At 54.5% G+C, this 19,941-nt stretch overlaps 1 protein-coding gene across 1 annotated transcript; it reads right to left on the reverse strand.

Moving 5' to 3' along the window:
* Positions 1-236: 236 nt before the first annotated feature.
* On the reverse strand, positions 237-19,415 carry MPC1 (mitochondrial pyruvate carrier 1). The gene is made up of 5 exons (XM_062187026.1): positions 19,256-19,415; positions 14,799-14,802; positions 3,969-4,065; positions 3,275-3,407; positions 237-746 (listed from the first exon to the last, which is right to left on the reverse strand). The coding sequence occupies exons 1-5, from the start codon at positions 19,324-19,326 to the stop codon at positions 722-724; spliced, it is 330 nt and encodes a 109-aa protein (XP_062043010.1). The 5' UTR covers positions 19,327-19,415; the 3' UTR covers positions 237-721.
* Positions 19,416-19,941: the final 526 nt, after the last annotated feature.

The following is a 19,941-nucleotide window of genomic DNA, read 5'->3' on the forward strand; positions in this document are numbered from 1 at the left end:
ACTGTGTAGTGAGGTACTCACACGCGCTGCACGTGTCGGTCAGACACGCGGTTCTGTGTTTCATGAAGACACTGTGTAGTGAGGTACTCACACGCGCTGCACGTGTCGGTCAGACACGCGGTTCTGTGTTTCATGAAGACACTGTGTAGTGAGGTACTCACACGCGCTGCACGTGTCGGTCAGACACGCGGTTCTGTGTTTCATGAAGACACTGTGTAGTGAGGTACTCACACGCGTTTAGCAAATGTTCAGATCATTTATTGGCATTCAGTGCAGCATCCCAACACACACTGCGTGGACAGGCACAGGCACGTCCAGGAGCTGGAATACGCTCTGGCCGTGCGGCCAGCTACTGGCGGTCCTGCGGTCACTGTGAAGAGGCGAGAGTTCCGAGCACCTGACTACACTGCAAAGACTGTTCCCTTCAGTTTTCACTAAGTGACTTCAAATAGATGATAACTATATTTTTATTGCAAACAAAGCTGTCATTGGAAATTGCCAGATTAATTGCACATTTGAGCTACTCTGCATGAAGAGAAGGAAACCATTCAGGACTCGTAAGGCGGCAGAGGGGGTTCTGCCCCCTCAGCTGTTCTATAAAAATACACGGACGTCGGAAAAAATAACATCCACACAGCTCCTCGCAGGACCGCGGGGCAGAACCTGTGACTCAGCAGCTGCAGCTGGCGATGCCGTCCCCACGGAGGGGCTGCGCGGCGTCCTACGCAGACGCCTTCTTAGTCATCCTGGAGGGCGGCAGAGGAGAAGGCAGTGAGAAGCAGCTTCTCCTCGGCCGCTAAGGCTCCGGACGACGCTCACAGGTCTTCAGAGGCCGTCGGCCTCAGCGTGGAGGCTGATAAACACAGTCCGCCCGACTGCATGTTAGTGCTCCTGGCCCGCCCCACTGCTCTCTCTGTTGTAGCACACCCACGCCCCACTGCTGTAGCACACTCACACTCACACCCACGCCCCACTGCTGTAGCACACTCACACTCATGCCCCCCGCCCCACTGCTGTAGCACACTCACACGCTCACACCCATGCCCCCTGCCCCACTGCTGTAGCACACTCACACGCTCACACCCAGGTACCCCTGCCCTACTGCTGTAGCACACTCACATGCTCACACCCATGCCCCCCGCCCCACTGCTGTAGCACACTCACTCACACCCATGCCCCCTGCCCCACTGCTGTAGCACACTCCCATGCTCACACCCAGGTACCCCTGCCCCACTGCTGTAGCACACTCACTCACACCCATGCCCCACTGCTGTAGCACACTCACACTCATGCCCCCCTCCCCACTGCTGTAGCACACTCACACGCTCACACCCCTGCCCCACTGCTGTAGCACACTCACTCACCCCCCTGCCCCACTGCTGTAGCACACTCACTCACACCCATGCCCCCTGCCCCACTGCTGTAGCACACTCACACGCTCACACCCAGGTACCCCTGCCCTACTGCTGTAGCACACTCCCACGCTCACACCCATGCCCCCTGCCCCACTGCTGTAGCACACTCACTCACACCCATGCCCCCTGCCCCACTGCTGTAGCACACTCACTCACACCCCTGCCCCACTGCTGTAGCACACTCCCACGCTCACACCCATGCCCCCTGCCCCACTGCTGTAGCACACTCACTCACACCCCTGCCCCACTGCTGTAGCACACTCCCACGCTCACACCCATGCCCCCTGCCCCACTGCTGTAGCACACTCACACACCGGCCCCCACCCCTCTGCTGTAGCACACTCACACTCACACCCAGGTACCCCTGCTCTACTGCTGTAGCACACTCACACGCTCACACCCATGCCCCCCGCTCCACTGCTGTAGCACACTCCCACGCTCACACCCATGCCCCCTGCCCCACTGCTGTAGCACACTCACACACTCACACCCCGGCCCCCACCCCTCTGCTGTAGCACACTCACACACTCACACCCCGGCCCCCACCCCTCTGCTGTAGCACACTCACACCCCGGCCCCCACCCCTCTGCTGTAGCACACTCACACTCACACCCATGCCCCCTGCCCCACTGCTGTAGCACACTCACACACTCACACCCCGGCCCCCACCCCTCTGCTGTAGCACACTCACACGCTCACACCCATGCCCCCCGCTCCACTGCTGTAGCACACTCACACCCAGGCCCCCCCACCGCTCTGCTGTAGCACACTCACACGCTCACACCCCGGCCCCCATGCCCCCACCCCTCTGCTGTAGCACACTCACACACTCACACCCCGGCCCCCACGCCCCCACCCCTCTGCTGTAGCACACTCACACACTCACACCCCGGCCCCCACGCCCCCACCCCTCTGCTGTAGCACACTCACACACACTCACTCACTCCCAGGCCCCCACCCCTCTGCTGTAGCACACTCACACACTCACACCCCGGCCCCCACGCCCCCACCCCTCTGCTGTAGCACACTCACACTCACACGCTCACACCCACGCCCCCACCCCTCTGCTGTAGCACACTCACACACTCACACCCCGGCCCCCACGCCCCCACCCCTCTGCTGTAGCACACTCACACGCTCACACCCCGGCCCCCACGCCCCCACCCCTCTGCTGTAGCACACTCACACACTCACACCCACGCCCCCACCCCTCTGCTGTAGCACACTCACACACTCACACCCCGGCCCCCACGCCCCCACCCCTCTGCTGTAGCACACTCACACACACTCACTCACTCCCACGCCCCCACCCCTCTGCTGTAGCACACTCACACACACTCACTCACTCCCACGCCCCCACCCCTCTGCTGTAGCACACTCACACGCTCACACCCATGCCCCCTGCTCCACTGCTGTAGCACACTCACACACTCACACCCCGGCCCCCACGCCCCCACCCCTCTGCTGTAGCACACTCACACGCTCACACCCCGGCCCCCACGCCCCCACCCCTCTGCTGTAGCACACTCACACACTCACACCCACGCCCCCCACCCCTCTGCTGTAGCACACTCACACACTCACACCCCGGCCCCCACGCCCCCACCCCTCTGCTGTAGCACACTCACACACACTCACTCACTCCCACGCCCCCACCCCTCTGCTGTAGCACACTCACACACACTCACTCACTCCCAGGCCCCCACCCCTCTGCTGTAGCACACTCACACACACTCACTCACTCCCAGGCCCCCACCCCTCTGCTGTAGCACACTCACACACACTCACTCACTCCCAGGCCCCAGCTCTCTTGGACAAGCCTTGGTCTCCTGTCCCCAGCCCCTGTCGCTGGTGCTCACTCGTGTCTGATGAGCCGTCCGCCCTGAATGAGCTGGGCCACCTCGTTGGTTGCGTGGCAGGCAAACAGGAGCCAGTTTCGAGGCTGCACCTTGTAGGCAAATCTCATGAAGGTCAGAGAGTAGCAACAGAGGGCTGCCACAAAGGAAAGCAAGGAGTCAGTCACTTCCAACACACGGAGCTGACCCGAGTACCCCAAACTCCTGCTCAGAGTTACTGCGTAAATGCCGCCATAGTGGGAAGCTCGTAAAGCGCTTCATTGTACTACCAGCCACCCGTGTGACTTGTTCCTCGGACATTTTAGGAACACGCTTGCTCGCAAGAGGAGGTTGAAATCAGTCCCAGCCACCTTCCTGCCCCTGGAGTTCTGAACGCTCCACTTTCTGAGAGAACCGCTTGGCTCCCTTCACAGCGCTCCTGCTCAGCTCCGGGTTTCAGTAAGGATTCTGGCACTTTCCCACACAACTCCTGAGGCTGGCCATGGAATGACCAGGATGCCATGCTCTTCAGCGGGGTTTACGCGCTCTGAAAGGCAATGGGAAGTCGAGGTTCCCCGGCAGATGTTCAGAGGCGCTCTTTCTCCCTACTGTAGCCAGGTCACCCCTGCTGTGCCGTCTCGGTCCTTAGGTGACTGCACCCCTGCTGCTATGGACACACAGTGTCTGAGTGCTCCCAACTACCAGCTCTGCCCCTTACCAAACGTCATGCGCCCGCTGATGATCTCCGGAGACTTCTTCATGTCGTTGATGGCGGCAATGGGAAGACCCCAGTTGGCTACTGGACCCCAGAAGTGCTGCACAAGACGAGAGGAGGGGAGAAGGGAGAGAACAAGTCAAGGCAGAGCTAGGACAGGCTGCCGCTGCCCTATACTACAACGTGAGACAGACTGCACGTGAACACTGACAGCAGCTTCCCACCTGGACCTCACGGGTTCACGGGTTAATTCACATGTGGTGACTGGAACTCTTACTGCTGTGTGTTTTCATTTAATCAGCAATTCTTATGCTAGAAAAGACTGCGCCACTTCCCAAGGTCCTTATTAGTTTCCAGATGATGACTAAGTAATCGCTGATTGTCCCATCTAGAGAATTTAAAAATGAGATTAGCTTCTTCACATTCATTCTTCCAGTCCAGCTCTCTGTTGTGGCCCGGGAGTGCAGTGGAGGATGGCCCAGGTGCTTGGGCCCTGCACCCCATGGGAGCCCAGGAGAAGCACCTGGCTCCTGGCTTCGGATCATTCGGATCGACACAGCTCCAGCTGTAGCGGCCATTTGGGGAGTGAACCAACGGAAGGAAGACCTTTCTCTCTGTCTCTTTCTCACTGTCTATAACTCTGTCAAAAAAAAAAAAAAAAAAAAGTATTCTCCATAGTATAATGTTTAAATCTATCAAAGCTTCCCTTTTCAGCTTTTCATTAGTTATTAATAACTCTTAAAATACAGACCCTAAATTGGTACTTTTTCTGAAGAAACAAACTTAGTAGGGGAAGAAATTGCTTTTCAACCAAGAGAGCTACACTAAGATCACAGAACCAGGATACCAGGCACTAAGAAAATAAGATTGGAAAAATACTTTTGGATAGCAAAAACCTAAAGAAACAAGCCAGCACTTTTCCACTTATAACAAGAGTCACCCAAGGTTACCAGAATTAAACTCCATTTTAAAGCAGTTACACCCAGTTCAACTTCTGAGGCTGAAATAAGGCCAATGGCTTTTGTCCATTACATTTTTTTTATTAACATAGAAATTAAAAAAAAAAATTTTTTTTTTTTTTTGTCAGGCAGAGTGGATAGTGAGAGAGAGAGAGACAGAGAAAGGTCTTCCTTTTTGCCGTTGGTTCACCCTCCAATGGCCATCGCGGCTAGCGCGCTGCGGCCGGCGCATCGTGCTGATCCGAAGCCAGGAGCCAGGTGTTTCTCCTGGTCTCCCATGGGGTGCAGGGCCCAAGCACTTGGGCCATCCTCCACTGCACTCCCGGGCCACAGCAGAGAGCTGGCCTGGAAGAAGGGCAGCCGGGATAGAATTCGGCGCCCCGACCGGGACTAGAACCCGGTGTGCCGGTGCCGCAAGGCGGATTAGCCTGTTGAGCCACAGCGCCGGCAAAATAATATTTTAAAATGTGAAAGAAACTACACATTGTCACTAAAGTCCTCTTTCAGTTATCAGGACACTAAATAGTGAAAACGGTCCCCATCTGACTTCCACCTACATGGCTGAAGATAAATTCAGACTGTAGAACACACCCTAGACCTTGCTTCTCTGTTACTGACTAGGGGATATTCAAACCCAAAACTCCCCGCGAAGTGAAAACCAAGGGAAATACAAGAAAAACCAATAAGAATGGCATCTGGCATGGCGCAGGAGTGTGCTGCAGTGGTCACTTGCAGGCCCAGGTTAACACCACAAAACGTCAAGTATGGCCGGCATGGCCCTTCAGGGTGTTAACCTGTAAATCAGGCAGAGTTGATGAAGAATCTGAGGTTCCGAGCTGGCTGCCTGGCCCTCTTGAGTTTAGACTGGAGTCCTGGAAAATACTCACTGCAGCTCCACTGCTGGTGTCTGGGTGAGGCCTCTGGAGGGAGCGTCCCCGCCCCCGCCCGGCCTCCACCTTTCCCTCCCGCCCTGGCTGTCGCCCCACTTCCCGACTCTCCCTCCACAGTGCTCATCCTCTCTGGCCTTCCCCCCTTGTCTGTTCTCATCTCCTTTTCCACTGCTGTGCAATGCACGGTGGAACTGATGCCTACTCTGTCACGTGGAGCCTCTGGGGGCTGGAACCGAGCCTGGAGAGTTATTCTAAGAGGGGGTCACCGGCCACCAGGACAAACGTGCCTTCTCTCACAGCTGGGACTGACTGGCAACGCAGGACAGCACGGACATGAACCTCAGCAGCCCTGGGGCTTCTGCTAAGTGACGGCACTAAGTGGAGAACGCTTTACTCCACTCTGACTAACCGTGGCTAAAGGAACCCCGGCAGGAACGAGCAGCGCCACAACCTAGCTCCTCTGGAACCCAAGCCCAGAACCGAGCTCACCCTGCAGGAACGGACGGCCTCACCCTCGCCCCCACCTTCTCCTCACACCAGCTGCCAGGCTCCAGCTCTAGGACTTTATTCCCAACAAAGCCACGAGGGGCTCGTCCCTCCCTCCTTCCCTCCCCTTCTTTCTTACATTTTATAAGGTTTATTTATTTGAAAGGCAGAGTAACAGAAAGAGAGAGAGTGAGGGTGAGAAACAAAGACGTCCTCCGCCCACTGGTTCCCTCCCCAAGTGCTGTTAACAGCCAGGTCTGGGCCCGGCTGAAGCCAGAAGCCTCCCTGACCTCCCACGGGGCAGCAGGAACTCGGGCTGTCACCCGCACCTTCCCAGGCACATGTGCAGGAAGCAGAGCAGCCAGGACTCAGACGGCGTGCTGGCATCGCCAGAGGTGGCGTGACCTGCCGCGCCACAGTGCCGGCCCTTAGGGGCTCCTTTCTAAAGGCGGGAGTAGGGAAGCAGCCCAGACAGTGGTCCTCCCAGAAGCCCATGAGGCCCACAGGGGAGCACCTGCCCCTCAGCTGAGGCCAGGACGTCAGGGAGGGTTTTCCAAGCAAAGGACACGACAGCTGGAGACCACACCTCGTTCATGCGAAAGTCTGCAGAGAAAGGATTTTCTTACCGTGCTGTTTTGTGAGGAGTCACGGAGTTGCAGACAGGGGAGACATGAAAAACAAATAAATAAAAGGTCAGATGCTTGCAAAGGGTTGGGTCCCAGGAGGTCACTGCTGCCGCACACCGGCATGCAGGTTTCAGGGACAGGACTACAGCGGCCACAACACACACATTCTTCCTGTCGCTTCCGACAAGTCCTGGGATGTCTCCAACAACTGGGCCTAGCGCAGTTCAGTCTTAATTTTTATGGGAAAGGCTTCCCCTTTACGGCAGAGTTGTCGGAGAGCAACACAACACAAGTCACATGTGTGACCTTAAAATGTCTAAAAGTCATATTAAAGAAAGCGGAAATAGACGGAAATTAGTTTCATTAGTGACTTATTCTAATATATCAAAAATATTTAATTTGAAAGTACAATCAATAAAATTGATTATATTTTTAAAAGCACCGACTCCTGGAGATCCAGTGGGTGTTCTATTCTTGGAGCACACCTCGGCGTGGACAAGCCACAGGTCAAGTGCTCAGTGGCCAGCTGTGGCTTGAGGCTCTGCCGGCGGCCGGCTCAGCCCTACAGGGAATAGTTCCCTGAGTACGACATGATGGAGAGAAGCATCCTGCACAGAATCCCAGTCCAAGGAGCTCTGTACTGCTCACTGACACATTAACACCAGAATCATCCAAAGTGCCGGCCAGCTGGAAGGCATTCAAAAGCTATTTGTTAAGTGAATGAATTGCAAAACATTCCAATACTGTTTCCTGAATATTAAACTTGATATCATTCAAAACACATCAAAATGAATGAGTTATTTTTATTTCTGAAATGGTAATTTCTTTGCCAGGATATAGATTAACTTTTCTCTTAAGGCAAACTTCCAAAACTTGGCAACTGAGTTAAAGAAATAAAATAGAATCCTTTAGAAATGCACCCAATTCCAAATATCTGCTGATCGTTTTAAAAGTCACAGATTGTAGTTTATCACGTGGAAACTACACGTGTGTATGAGACAGGTTCTCCTTACACTATGAAATACCTAAAACCACAGACAGAGCCCGTGTAAATAAACTATACTTCACAGCAGGTACACACTGGCCACGGTGTCTGTGACAGAGGGACAGGGACCTGGCCCTGTTAGACAATACAAAGGGACTTCAAAAAGTTCATGGAAAATGCACTTAAAGAACACGTTTGGGCATGGGAGTGTGGCCCCGTGGGTTACGTGCGCCGTCACTTCTGATGCCAGGCACCCACACTGGAGTGCTGGCTGCTCCGCTTCTGATCCGGCCTCCTGCTGATGCGTCCTGGGAGGCAGGGAGGACGGCTCAGTGCTCGTGCCCTGTCACTCATGGGGGAGATCCAGATGGAGTCCAGGGATCCTGAGTTCAATCAGGCGCTGCCCTGGCTTCTGTGGGCATTTGGGGGATTAAGCAACTGATGGAGGATCTCTGTCACTCTTCCAAGTGGATGAAAATAAAAATATACATTTTAAAAAATAAATTTATCTTGGTATACAAAAATTGAAATCAAGTATATGAGGGTCTACAAAACATTCACAAAAATGTATATTACGAAAACTAAGCAAGGATTTCAAAAAATATGGCACCAAAATAAATGTTTTAATTCCATTCTTAGGAACTTTCTGGGGTACCTTCTAGAACCCAGAGTCCACTCTCAGTGCTGGGCACTCCAGGGTTTGGAGGACGTAGGGACACACACGCGTCGTGCAGGCCCTCTGCGCTTCACCTGCTCCTGGCCTCACCTGCCCCTCCCCTGCCCTCCAGCACCACGGCTGTCCTAACTCTGCGTTTCCCAAAGGTCACATGGGTGGTCACTTAGGAATATGCGCTGATGGTTCCTCCATGCACTTCCACAATGAGTGACAGCTCACTGTCTGACGACCACGGCTCATCTGGCCACCCCGTGAGGCACATCTTGTTGGCATTCAAGTCTGGCAATTCCAGGTGGAGCTGTTATAGCTGTGGTGTTGGATTTTGTCTGCACGTGGTTTAGCGCATTGTATATTTTGGGCAGCAGTCCTTTACGAGTATGTCTTTTCTGAGTATTTTCTCCCGTCCGTGGCTGGTCTCTTCATTCATATTCTAGCATCTTTAATGAAGCTGAATTTTTACTTTTAATTAAATTCAGCTGCTCAATTCTGTCTTTCATGGACCCTGTTTCTGGATTTGATCTGAAACAAGCAACTGTCAAATCCGGCAGGATTTGGACCTTTCTCCTCTACTGTCCCTGGGAGTTTCAGGTTTTAGATTTACGTCCCCAGAGAAACAGAACCGGCAGCAGAGAGCCACACTCAGACAGACACCCACACAGGGACTGATCACGGGAGTGGCTCTAGAGAAACAGGCCAGTAGAGGGGTTTTAGGTTTCTTTTCTTCTGCTTCCTTCAGGTTTCGTTTGCTCCTCCTTTTTCAGTTTCCTAAAGCGGGAGCTGGGTGATTGACCTCAAGTCTTCCTTAAAGCGAGCATTCGGTACTACTTTCACTGTACCTGAACCAATTTTGATAAGCTATGCTTTCATTTTCATTTAACTCAATCTATTTTGATATTTCTTTTAAGATTTCTTCTTTGATACAGTATTGTTTAGAAACAAATTTGTGTTGAATGTTTAAGGATTTATTTATTTGAAAAGCAGAGTTACAGAGAGAAGGAAAACGGAGAAAGAGATCTTCCATCCACTGGTTCACTCCGCAAATGGCCACGACAGCTGGGACTGGGCCAGGCAGAGCCACCAGCCAGGAGCTTCAGCGAAGCCCCCCACATGGAGGGCAGCAGCCCACGCACTCCTCCACTCTCCCAGGCACATCAGCAGGGAGCTGGATGGGAAGCGGAGCAGCCGGGACTTGACCAGAGCTCTCAACTTGCTGCGCCACAACACCAGGCCTTACAAGTTTCAGTCCCAAGTAGTTGGAGGTTTCTAGCTCTCTCTCTGTTGCTGGCTTCAAGTTTAATTCCACGTGGTTTAGAAGCAGACATGTGTGTGCTATGGCCAAGCATACAGCATGCCTTGGTGAACGTGTCACTTGAGAAGAATGTATCGCCTCCCCTTGTTGGGGGAACAGACTAGAGAGAAATATTTTATTCACTGACTGAGGATGATGTTGAGCTCAACTGTGTTCCAACAGCTTTGCTTCCTGCTGAGTCTCTTTATGTATTTATTTACTTTTATATAAAGTGGAAAGAGAGAGGGAGACAGATATCGATTGACCTATCTTCCATCCACTGGTTTACACTGCCAACGTCAGGAGGCCAGGACTCAATCCACATCTCCCACAGGGGTGACAGGGCCCCCAGCCTCGAACCATCACCTGCTGCCTCCCAGGTGCACATTGGCAGGGGCTGGAATTGGAGCAGAGCCAGCACTGGAACCCAGGCACAGCCACCCAGGCGCCGAGCACACAAGCGGTGTCTTCCCTGCCGTGCCCAGTGCCTGCCCTGGGGTTTGTACACAAACACAAGAAGTCCATGGGATGATGGGGGCCAAGGAGCCCCGTGACACGCTGGGGAAAGAGAGGCCAGTGCTGCGATCCAGCCTGAGGCCAAAGGTCTGCCATTATAAACCCCAGAGTCCAAACACCATGAACTTGGAATTCTGAGCTGAGAGAGGGCAGAAAAGATGAATGTTCCCGCTCTGGAAGAGGTGGCCCTCCCTCCACCTCTGTGGTTAGGCCCTCAACAGACAAGATGACCCCACCCACTCTGGTAAGGGCAGGTCCTCTTGTCTGTTTCCAATGCTGACATTTTCTGGAAACGCCCTGGTAGACAAACCCAGAAACCCAGTCCAACTGACCCAAAACTAACTATCACACACATCGTCCTGGGGAATTAACCTGTCCTTATGGAACGCCCCTTTTAACCCTGTTAACTTTCCCTGTTCTGAGTTTGCTCTGTCTGAAATTACTAAAGCCACCTTTGCTTTCTTGATTAGTGTTAGCACGGTGTATCTTGTTCCACCTGTTTAATCAACTTTTCAAAAAGATTTATTTACTGAAAGGCAGATGACAGGGACAGGGGAAACAGAACGAAAAGATCTTCCATCTGCTGGTCCTACTTCCCCAGATGGCTGCTAAAGCCAGGCTGAAGTCAAAGTCTGGAATTCCACCCAGGTCTCCCACATGGGTAGGAGGGGTCCACATATTTAGGTCATTGTTCACTGCCTTATAGGCACATGAGCAGGAAACTGGATTTGAAGCGGAACAGCCAGGATGCGAACCGACACTCCAATACAGGATGCCACCACTGCACAAGGTGGCTTAACCTCCAGCGCCACAATGCTGGCCTGGCCCTTAAGAAACCTTCTAACATTTATCTTACTGATCTGAGAAGCAGAGAGAGGGGAAGAGCTCCCATCTACTGACTGGTTCACTCTCCAGCGTTCCCAGCACCAGGTCCGGGTCAGGCCGTGGCTAGGAGCTGGAAGCTCATTTCAGGTCTCCCCCATGAGTGGCAGGGACCCAGCTTTTTGAGCCACCGCCTGCTGTCTCATACAGTGAGCACTAACAGGAGCAGAAATCAAAAGCAGAGCTGGGACTTGAACCAGGCACTGGTATGGAACGCAGCTGTCCCAGACATGTCTTAACCACTAGGCCAAGCATCTAGCCCCACCCATTTACTGTTAATCTAGATGTCTTACAGACAACATATATTGGGTCTGGCTTTCTCATGCACTTTGACAATCTCTGTCTTTTGATTGGTGCATTTAGTCCAGCGACATTCAAAATGATTTCTATAGTTGGATTTAGAGCTATCACGCGTGCTACCATTTTCTATTCACTGCCCTTGTTCCTTGTTCCTATTTCTTTCTTTCTTTTTTTTGACAGGTAGAGTGGATAGTGAGAGAGAGAGAGAGACAGAGAGAAAGGTCTTCCTTTTTGCCGTTGGTTCACCCTCCAATGGCCGCTGCGGCCGGCGCACCGCGCTGATCCGAAGCCAGGAGCCAGGTGCTTCTCTTGGTCTCCCATGTGGGTGCAGGGCCCAAGGACTTGGGCCATCCTCCACTGCCTTCCCTGCCCACGGCAGAGAGCTGGCCTGGAAGAGGGGCAACCGGGATAGAATTCGGTGCCCCAACCGGGACTAGAACCCGGTGTGCTGGCGCCGCAAGGCAGAGGATTAGCCTGTTAAGCCACGGTGCCGGCCCCTATTTCTTTCATTCTTTTTCTGTCTGTGTGGTTTTACTTATTTTTATTTATTTGAAAGCAGAGCAATAGAGAGGGAGGAGGGGAGAGAGAGAGAGAAGCTTAACTGCTGCACCACAATGCCTACCCCATGTCTTTGTGGTTTTAAATGAGATTTTATGTTTTCCCATTTTCCCTCCCTTTAAAGCGCATCCCTGGCTTCTTTTAGAACACTTTTAGTGTTTATGGCGGCACAAATGGCATGCATGTGTTTACCCCTCCTGTTCACGGTGAGCACTGGGAAACACAAGCACTCCCCCTCTGGTCCAGTGCGCCCTGTGTCTGAGGAAGCAGGTGATGGAGGAGGAGCACCGCCCTGAACAAACCGGCTTTTCTCTAAGGCCAGAGCAGAGATCGGCTGGCTCAAGGCTTCTCCTAAGCCCATTTTTCTTTTCACAATGTCTGCTGGGTGCTGCCGACCTCAGCTTCTCTTCCTAAGATGAGTGACAGTAATTGCTAGGGTTCTGTGGAAGCAGTGAGAGCATTTAAGTAATTTATGACTTACTTTAAAGTACTTAAAGTACCCAACTGACAGCCCAGCAGTCTATTTATAACACTATTTAAAATGAGGTGAGGGGCCGGCACTGTGGCATAGCGGGTTAAGCCACCACCTGCAGTGCCAGCACCCCATATGGGCACCAGTTTGAGTCCTGGCTGTTCCACTTCTGATCCAGCTCTCTGCTATGGCCTGGGAAAGCAGTGGAAGATGGCCCAAGTCCTTGGGCCCCTGCACCCGCGTGGGAGACCCGGAGGAAGCTCCTAGTTTCTGGCTTCAGATTGGCACAGCTCCAGCCGTTGCAGCCAACTGGGGAGTGAACCAGTTGAGAGAAGACCTCTCTCTCTCTCTGCCTCTCCTTCTCTCTCTGTAGCTCTTTCAAATAAATAAATAAATCTTCAAAAAAATTAAAAGAAATAAAATTAGGTGAGGCAAGACTGAGAAATTCTAGATTTATAATTCTATAGTTTGCTGAAATGGTCACCTGCATTTTGTTAGTCTGAGTTTTATCTGACTTCCCAGTTGGAGTTGAGATGAAGGGGTTTCAGTCATTAGAACGTATGCCGTTCCGCTGTATTAGGCTGGTCAGCGCTAGACTGACAGTAGGCAGCTGTCCGTAAGCAGGCACAGTGTGTGCAGGAGACTCTCGCGGCCACTCTGGCCCCAACACCGCAGGGGCCACAGGCAGGTGTGGAAACAGAGCACGGACATGTGGACACGTATCCGAGACAAAAGGTGCGCAGAGTCTCCAAAACCTCACATCCTTTCTGAACCGCCTCTGAATTAACTTTTCTGTTTGGTTTCACAAGTTTGGTGTCCAGAGGTTCTCAAGTTTCCTGCTTGGTCCAGACACCAGTCTGCTCATGGGCAGCCGAAGCGCTGGACTACCTGATCCCCAAGGTCTGTTCCGACGCCAACATTCCACAGCGCTGGGACAGAGTCCCTCTCATTTTACTGTAACCTCTCACTGGTTAGTAAGTATAAATTCTTAAAGCGCTCCTTGGAACCCAAAGGTTAAAATTAGAATGCTTTATGAATATTCACTATAAACATCACAATGACCCCGGATTTGAAAGCATATGCGACTAGTGATTTTTAAACCACTGCGTGATTCAGGTTCTACCCAAGAAAACATGCTGTGCACACACTCAGATACCCAAATACGTGTGTGTGTACACATGTGTGTACACGTGTGTGAATGCATTCACCTCACAAACTTTAAAATACAGGGAGTAAATCCCCAGAATAAATCTGAAGATTCCGACTGACTCCATCATTAAAATATATGTCCTGCCTCAAACCGTATTTGCTCATTCTGATTTATTCTTCTTAATCAGAAACCTAGAAGAGGGTGGGCATTTGCTGTAGCAGCTGAGATGCCACTTGGGCCACCGCATCACAGATCAGATGCCTGGATGTGTGTCCAGCCTCTTGTTCACGTGCACCCTGGGAGGCAGCAGGTGATGGCTCAAGTGCTGGGACACCCGACACCCACACAGGAGAGCCATATTGGGTTTCAGGTCCTGGCTTCAACCTGACCCAGTCCAGGCCATTGTAGCCATCTGGGGACTGAACAAGAGATGGAAGATCTCTCTGTCTCTACCTTTCAAACAAATAAATATAAACCTTAAAAAACAGGGTCAGCATCGTGGTATAGTAGGTAAAGCTGCCGCCAGTGAAGCCAGCATCCCATATGGGCGCCGGTTTGAGACCTGGATGCTCCACTTCCAACCCAGCTCCCTGCTAATGCGCCTGGGAAGGCAGCAGAAGATGGCCCAGTGCTTGGGCCCCTGCATCCATGAGGGAGATCTGGAACAAGCTCCTGACTCCTGGCTTTGGCCTGGTCCAGCCCTGGCTATTGTGGCCATTTGGGGAGTAAACCAGTAGATAGAAGATCTCTCTCTCTCTGTCTCTTCCTCTCTCTGTGTAACTCTTTCAAATAGAATAAATTTTTAAGAAAAAAATTAAAAAAGAAAGCATCAGGAATCAGGATATTGAACGTGCAATGCTTCTGACGATAAATCAGGCACGGCCCAGCAGGTTAGGCTGCCCTGTGGCTCTGGCGTCCCATGCTGGCGTGGCGGTTTGAGTCAGTTCGGCGCCACGATTGATCCTGCTTCCGTTTATGTGCCCGGAAGGTAGTGGAAGACGGTCCAAGTGCTGAGGCCCCTGCTGTGCACATGGGGCACCAGCACAGTACTGGCTCCTGGTTTTGACCCAGCCCTGGCTGCTGAGGCCCTTTGGGGAGTGAACCTGTAGAGGGAAGCTCCCTGTCTCTCCCCTTCAATCTGTTGCTTTGCCTTTTTGGGCATCATGCTATGTCATTAATCAACTACCAAAGCACAGAAGCTAAGGAATTTGTCCAGGCTCACAAAGAGAGAACTTGCTGTGGCGCAGCAGGTGAAGTTGCCCCTGCAGTGCCAGCATCCCACGTGGTGCCGGTTTGACTCCCGGCTGCTCCACTTCTGATCCAGCTCTGCTGTGGCCTGGGATAGCAGTGCAGGATGGCCCAAGTGCTTAGGTCCCTGCACCCACATGGGAGACCCAGAAGAAATGTCTGGCTCCTGGCTTCAGTCTGGCCCAGCTCCTACCATTGCAGTCAATTAGAGAGTGAGAAGACCTCTCTCTCTCTCTGCCTCTCCTTCTCTCTGTGTAACTCTTTCGAATAAATAAATCTTAAAAAGAGAGAGACAGACAGACAGACAGAGAACAAGAGGGTCAGGCCTCAAACACATCACTCAAAATCATCACCTTGGCAATACCATCATTACATTTAACAAAATCATACTTCCTAGGAATTTATGTGATTATACTTTTTAAATTTTTTAAATTAAAAAATATTCTTTGAGAGGCAGAAAGAGAAAGCTCCCACTCACGGATTTACTCCCCCAAATGTCTACAGTCGCTGGGGCTGCCCCATGGCCAAGCCAGGAGCAGGACACTCAATCTCGATCTCCAGTGTTGGTGACAGGAACTCAATTACTTGAGCCATCATCTGCCGGAACCAGGGCTCAACCCAGCTGCTCCAGTACGGCGTCCCAGCCAGCGCCCGACCCACTGGGCCAACCCCCACCCCCGGGTTACCCCAGCAACGTCTTCACAGCTGTGGTTCCATACCAGCACCACCCAAGTCCACAGCTTGCCTGTGGTTCTGAGGTCTCCCGGGTAACAGATCTCTCAATAAAAAAGTCAACATTTGAAATATACTCTGGGGAACGGGCATTTAGCCTGGCGGCTGGGACGCCTGAGCCAGATCAGAGTGCCTGAGTTCAATCCCCAGCTCCAATCCTCACTGCAGGTTGTTCCACATGTTCCCTCCCTTCAATGAAAAAAAAAAGAGAAAAAGAAAAAAGAGAAGGTAAAGAAGTTCATGATCTGTGTGGAATACACTTTTAGCTGAGGGCCAGTGCTGTGGGACAGCGGGTGGAGGAACAGATGGAGTTCCAGGCTCCTGGCTTCGGCCTGGCCCAGGCATGGCTGTTGCAGTCATGTGGGAAGGTAACCAGCAAATGGAAAATTGTGTGTCTTTCCCTCTCTCTGTAACTCCTTCAAATAAATAAGTAAATCTTTAAAAAAAGGAACTTTAGGGGCAGGCATTGTGGCGTAGTGGGTAAAACCGCCACCTGCAATGCCAGCATCCCATGTGGGTCCCGGCTGCTCCACTTCCTGTCCAGCTGCCTGCTAAGGGCCTAAGTGTTTAGGCCCCTGCACCCCTGTGGGAGACCTGGATGAAGCTCCAGACTTCAGCCTAGCTCAGCCCTGGCCATTCCTGCCATCTGGGGAGTGAACCAGCAGATGGAAGATCTCTGTCTCTCCCTCTCTCTGTAACTCCGACATTGAAGTAAATAAATAAATCTTTAAAAAAGAAGAAATTTTAGCTAGACAACTCAGCTCCATTGTTACAATAGTTTTTACAATTCCAGAATAGCTCTGATGTAGAACACCTCTTTGGTAGCTATGAAACCTCTCTGGCTGGTGGCGGATGCTAAGTGTGTCCTCGGGTCCCATCTCCGAGCAGAAGCAGCCCCGTGGAATGTTCTCCTTCGCCGAAGGAAGCAGGGTGCTGGGCAGGAGCCGGAACCGCTCCCTCTGACCAGCTCCGGGAGGGAGGCTTCCTTCTGGGGAAGCTGCGGTCAGACCGGCCCCAGCACTGCTTGGCGGCTGCTCTGGGTCCGTCTGGGCTGCCCCCCAGAGGTCTCTTCCGAGAAGCTTGTCCCTAGCGTAGCAGTACTGGGAATCGGTGCGACCTGTAAGGGTGGGGCCTGGGAGGAGTCATGGACGGCCAGGCCCCTCCAGGGCGGGCTGTCCGTCTCCTGGTCTCCTGCTGGCTCTCTCGCCACGCCACTCCTGCCCTGCGCTGCCATCTGCCATGCTGCGACACAGGGACACAGGGAGGGCCAAACCAGTGGAGCCACTCAGCCTCCAAAACTCTAAATACCTCTTCTTTCTAAAACACCCCGCTGGAGAGCGGTGTTACAGCCGCACAAAATGGACGAGGACCGTAGCCCGGGGGTGACATCCACGGTCACCAGGAGCAGCAGGGACACAACAGGCTAGCGCCTCGCACCAGGAACAGCGCTGGGTAAGAAAATCATAGAACTCTGATTTCAACTCCCTCCATAACAGCACACTTTTAAAAAGTACCACTGCCTGCAAACTGGAGGGTACAACAAACATGTACAGTGATGTACAGTTCCCAAATTGTGCGCAGCCTTTATCCAACTTCATTTTCTTGACAACTCAAGGAGATAGGGCACTACCATGAAACCCATTCTGAGGCGACCACAGCCCCGGGGGTTGGTGTGCCGGGTGTGGCAGGATTCGCACCCACTTTCTCAGGCATCATTGAGTTAAAGTGTCCTTCAAAAGGAATACTTGAGAAATACATAAACTAAAGCTACGTGGCGTTAGTGCTAGAAAAAAGTTAGGTGGTACGTGCACGTATTCTAGCGGGAAGCCTGACTCTTGGAAACCCATGAAGAAGAAAATATAAATTTAGAAAAGGAGAGTTAATTCTTTCCTTAAAAATGTCCGTAGCGAATTCTCCCCACGACGGACTTTGGTAGCCAGCAGCACAATGTTACAAGGCTGTGGTGTGATCCCGCTTTCATTACGCTAGAGAGCTACTTCCTGCGTAGGGTGTAAGTACCAGGAAGACGCACTGTAAGTAAGAGGGATGCTAGAAGCTAACGTAATAGCAAAGCCGTGACAACCCAACCCCAGGACCAGGAGCACGCCCCAGGTCTTCCACAGGCAGGTGGCCCTGCTGGGGCCCAGTGCCAGGCAAGCTTGGACATCCCTTTGTGAAGGCAGGCCTGAGACTTCCGCCAAGCGTACCACAGGCAGACAGTTCTTTTTCTTATCCTACTTCTCTGTTAGAAGAAAAAAAAGTTGCAATGAAATTCAGGACTTTTTTGAGTCCTGTTTTATCGCTAGATTCAGGGTGCCTGCACGCCACACCTTGTGACTCCGCCTCGGCTTTTATCACTGCCCCTTGAACACCTACAACTACCCCTGAGGGCAGCGGACAGCTGGAACTGCACCCCGGGGGGTGGCTGCAGGAGCCAGCTCGGGGCCACGGCGGCCCCTGCCACTCACGATGGAGCTCCTGCCGCGGGGACGAGGGGCGCGGCCCACGGAGGGGAGCTCCACTGGCCTGAGCCCTCTCTGGCTCTCTGATCAGCAGTGTAAGATGACAGCGCGCTCCCTAAGGGGCTGCACACCCAGCCAGCCCCAGAACCGGCGCGAGGCCGGGCCGCGGGACGGCGGCTCACTCCGTCAGCGCACAGAACACCCACCCGCGAGAACAACTCAGCCTCCGCGTGGGCTCCGCGTGGCCGTGGGCTCCCCTCTGCGGGGCAGTGACGCGCCCGAGGGCGCCCCCTGCCGGCCCGTCCAGCGCCACCCTCCGACACACCTGCCCAGGAGTGCACCTGTGCCCGGTGCGACCGCGACCCCCCACCCGGAAACCACCACCCCCCGCCGGCACTGTCACTCCGCGGGGGGAGGGTCCCAGCGTCACTCGCCGGTGCAGGAGTCCTCGGTGTGACCACGGCCAGGAGAGTCCCCATAGTCACCCGGGCCAGGAGAGGCGACCCCACGGTCACCCGGGCCAGGAGAGGCGACCCCACGGTCACCGCGGCCAGGAGCGTCCCCACGGTCACCGCGGCCAGGAGAGGCGACCCCACGGTCACCGCGGCCAGGAGAGACGACCCCACGGTCACCGCGGCCAGGAGCGTCCCCACGGTCACCCGGGCCAGGAGCGTCCCCACGGGTCAGGAGAGGCGACCCCACGGTCACCCGGGCCAGGAGAGGCGACCCCACGGTCATCGCGGCCAGGAGAGGTGTCCCCACGGTCACCCCGGCTCGGGCACGCGCCCCGGCGCCCCCACGGTCACCCCGGCTCAGACACGCGCCCCGGCGCCCCCACGGTCACCCCGGCTCGGACACCCGCCCCCAGGGTCACCCCGGCTCGGACACGCGTGCCCACGGTCACCCCGGCTCGGGCACGCTCCCCGGCGCCCCCACGGTCACCCGGGCCGCACGGGTCCGCGCGTGGCTCTGACGCGCCCCCCCCCCCCCCCCGGGCCTCCCCTCCCCCGGCCGTCCTGGGAGCGGGCGACGGCGACCCCGCCACCCCCGGGCCGGTCACCTCATGAGGTAGTCCCGGAAGTCCTTGCTCCGGACATAGTCCGCCGCTTTCCGCACCAGAGCGCCGGCCATGGCCGTGCCGGACACCGGGCCGCTCGCCGTCCGCTCCCGCCGCGGCCGCCGCCTGCGCCCAATGACACCCAGGACCCGGCCGCGGCCAACGGCGCGCGGGCCCGCGGGCCTCCCTCACGACACTCGGCCACGCCTTACGGCCGCGTCGCACCGCCCAGCTCTCGGCCAATGGGAGAGCGCAGGGCCGAAGGCGGCGGCGCGGATTGGCCGGCGCGCGCCGCACACCTCCGTCCCGCCCCTCGGCGGGTCGCTGCGAACGAGGCCTGCTGTCGTAAAAGGGAGGCCGGCGGGGGTGGGCGGGCGGTTGCTAGGCACCCGCGCTCGTGCGCGCCCGGGCGTGGAGGTGACACTTTCTGCCGGGCCGGCCGGGGCGCGGGCCGCGGGCGCCCGGCGGTGGTCGCGCCCAGCTCGCTCTGCAGCCGGGCCCCGCGGGGCCTGACCTCGCCCCAGCCCCTGGTCTGGTGCGGCCTGTGGGGCCTAGGGTGTCCCCGTGACCTCCCGTAGCCTTGTTTAGCAGGGGGCAGGTGCGAGGAGCAGACACGGACAGCAGGCGAATGGACGGCTCCTAGAACCTCCACGCGAGTGCTGCCCGGCCCTGGTCGTGAGCTTCCGCGG

This window comes from Lepus europaeus, chromosome 3 (assembly GCF_033115175.1).
Source record: "Lepus europaeus isolate LE1 chromosome 3, mLepTim1.pri, whole genome shotgun sequence".
Lineage (NCBI taxonomy): Eukaryota > Metazoa > Chordata > Mammalia > Lagomorpha > Leporidae > Lepus > Lepus europaeus.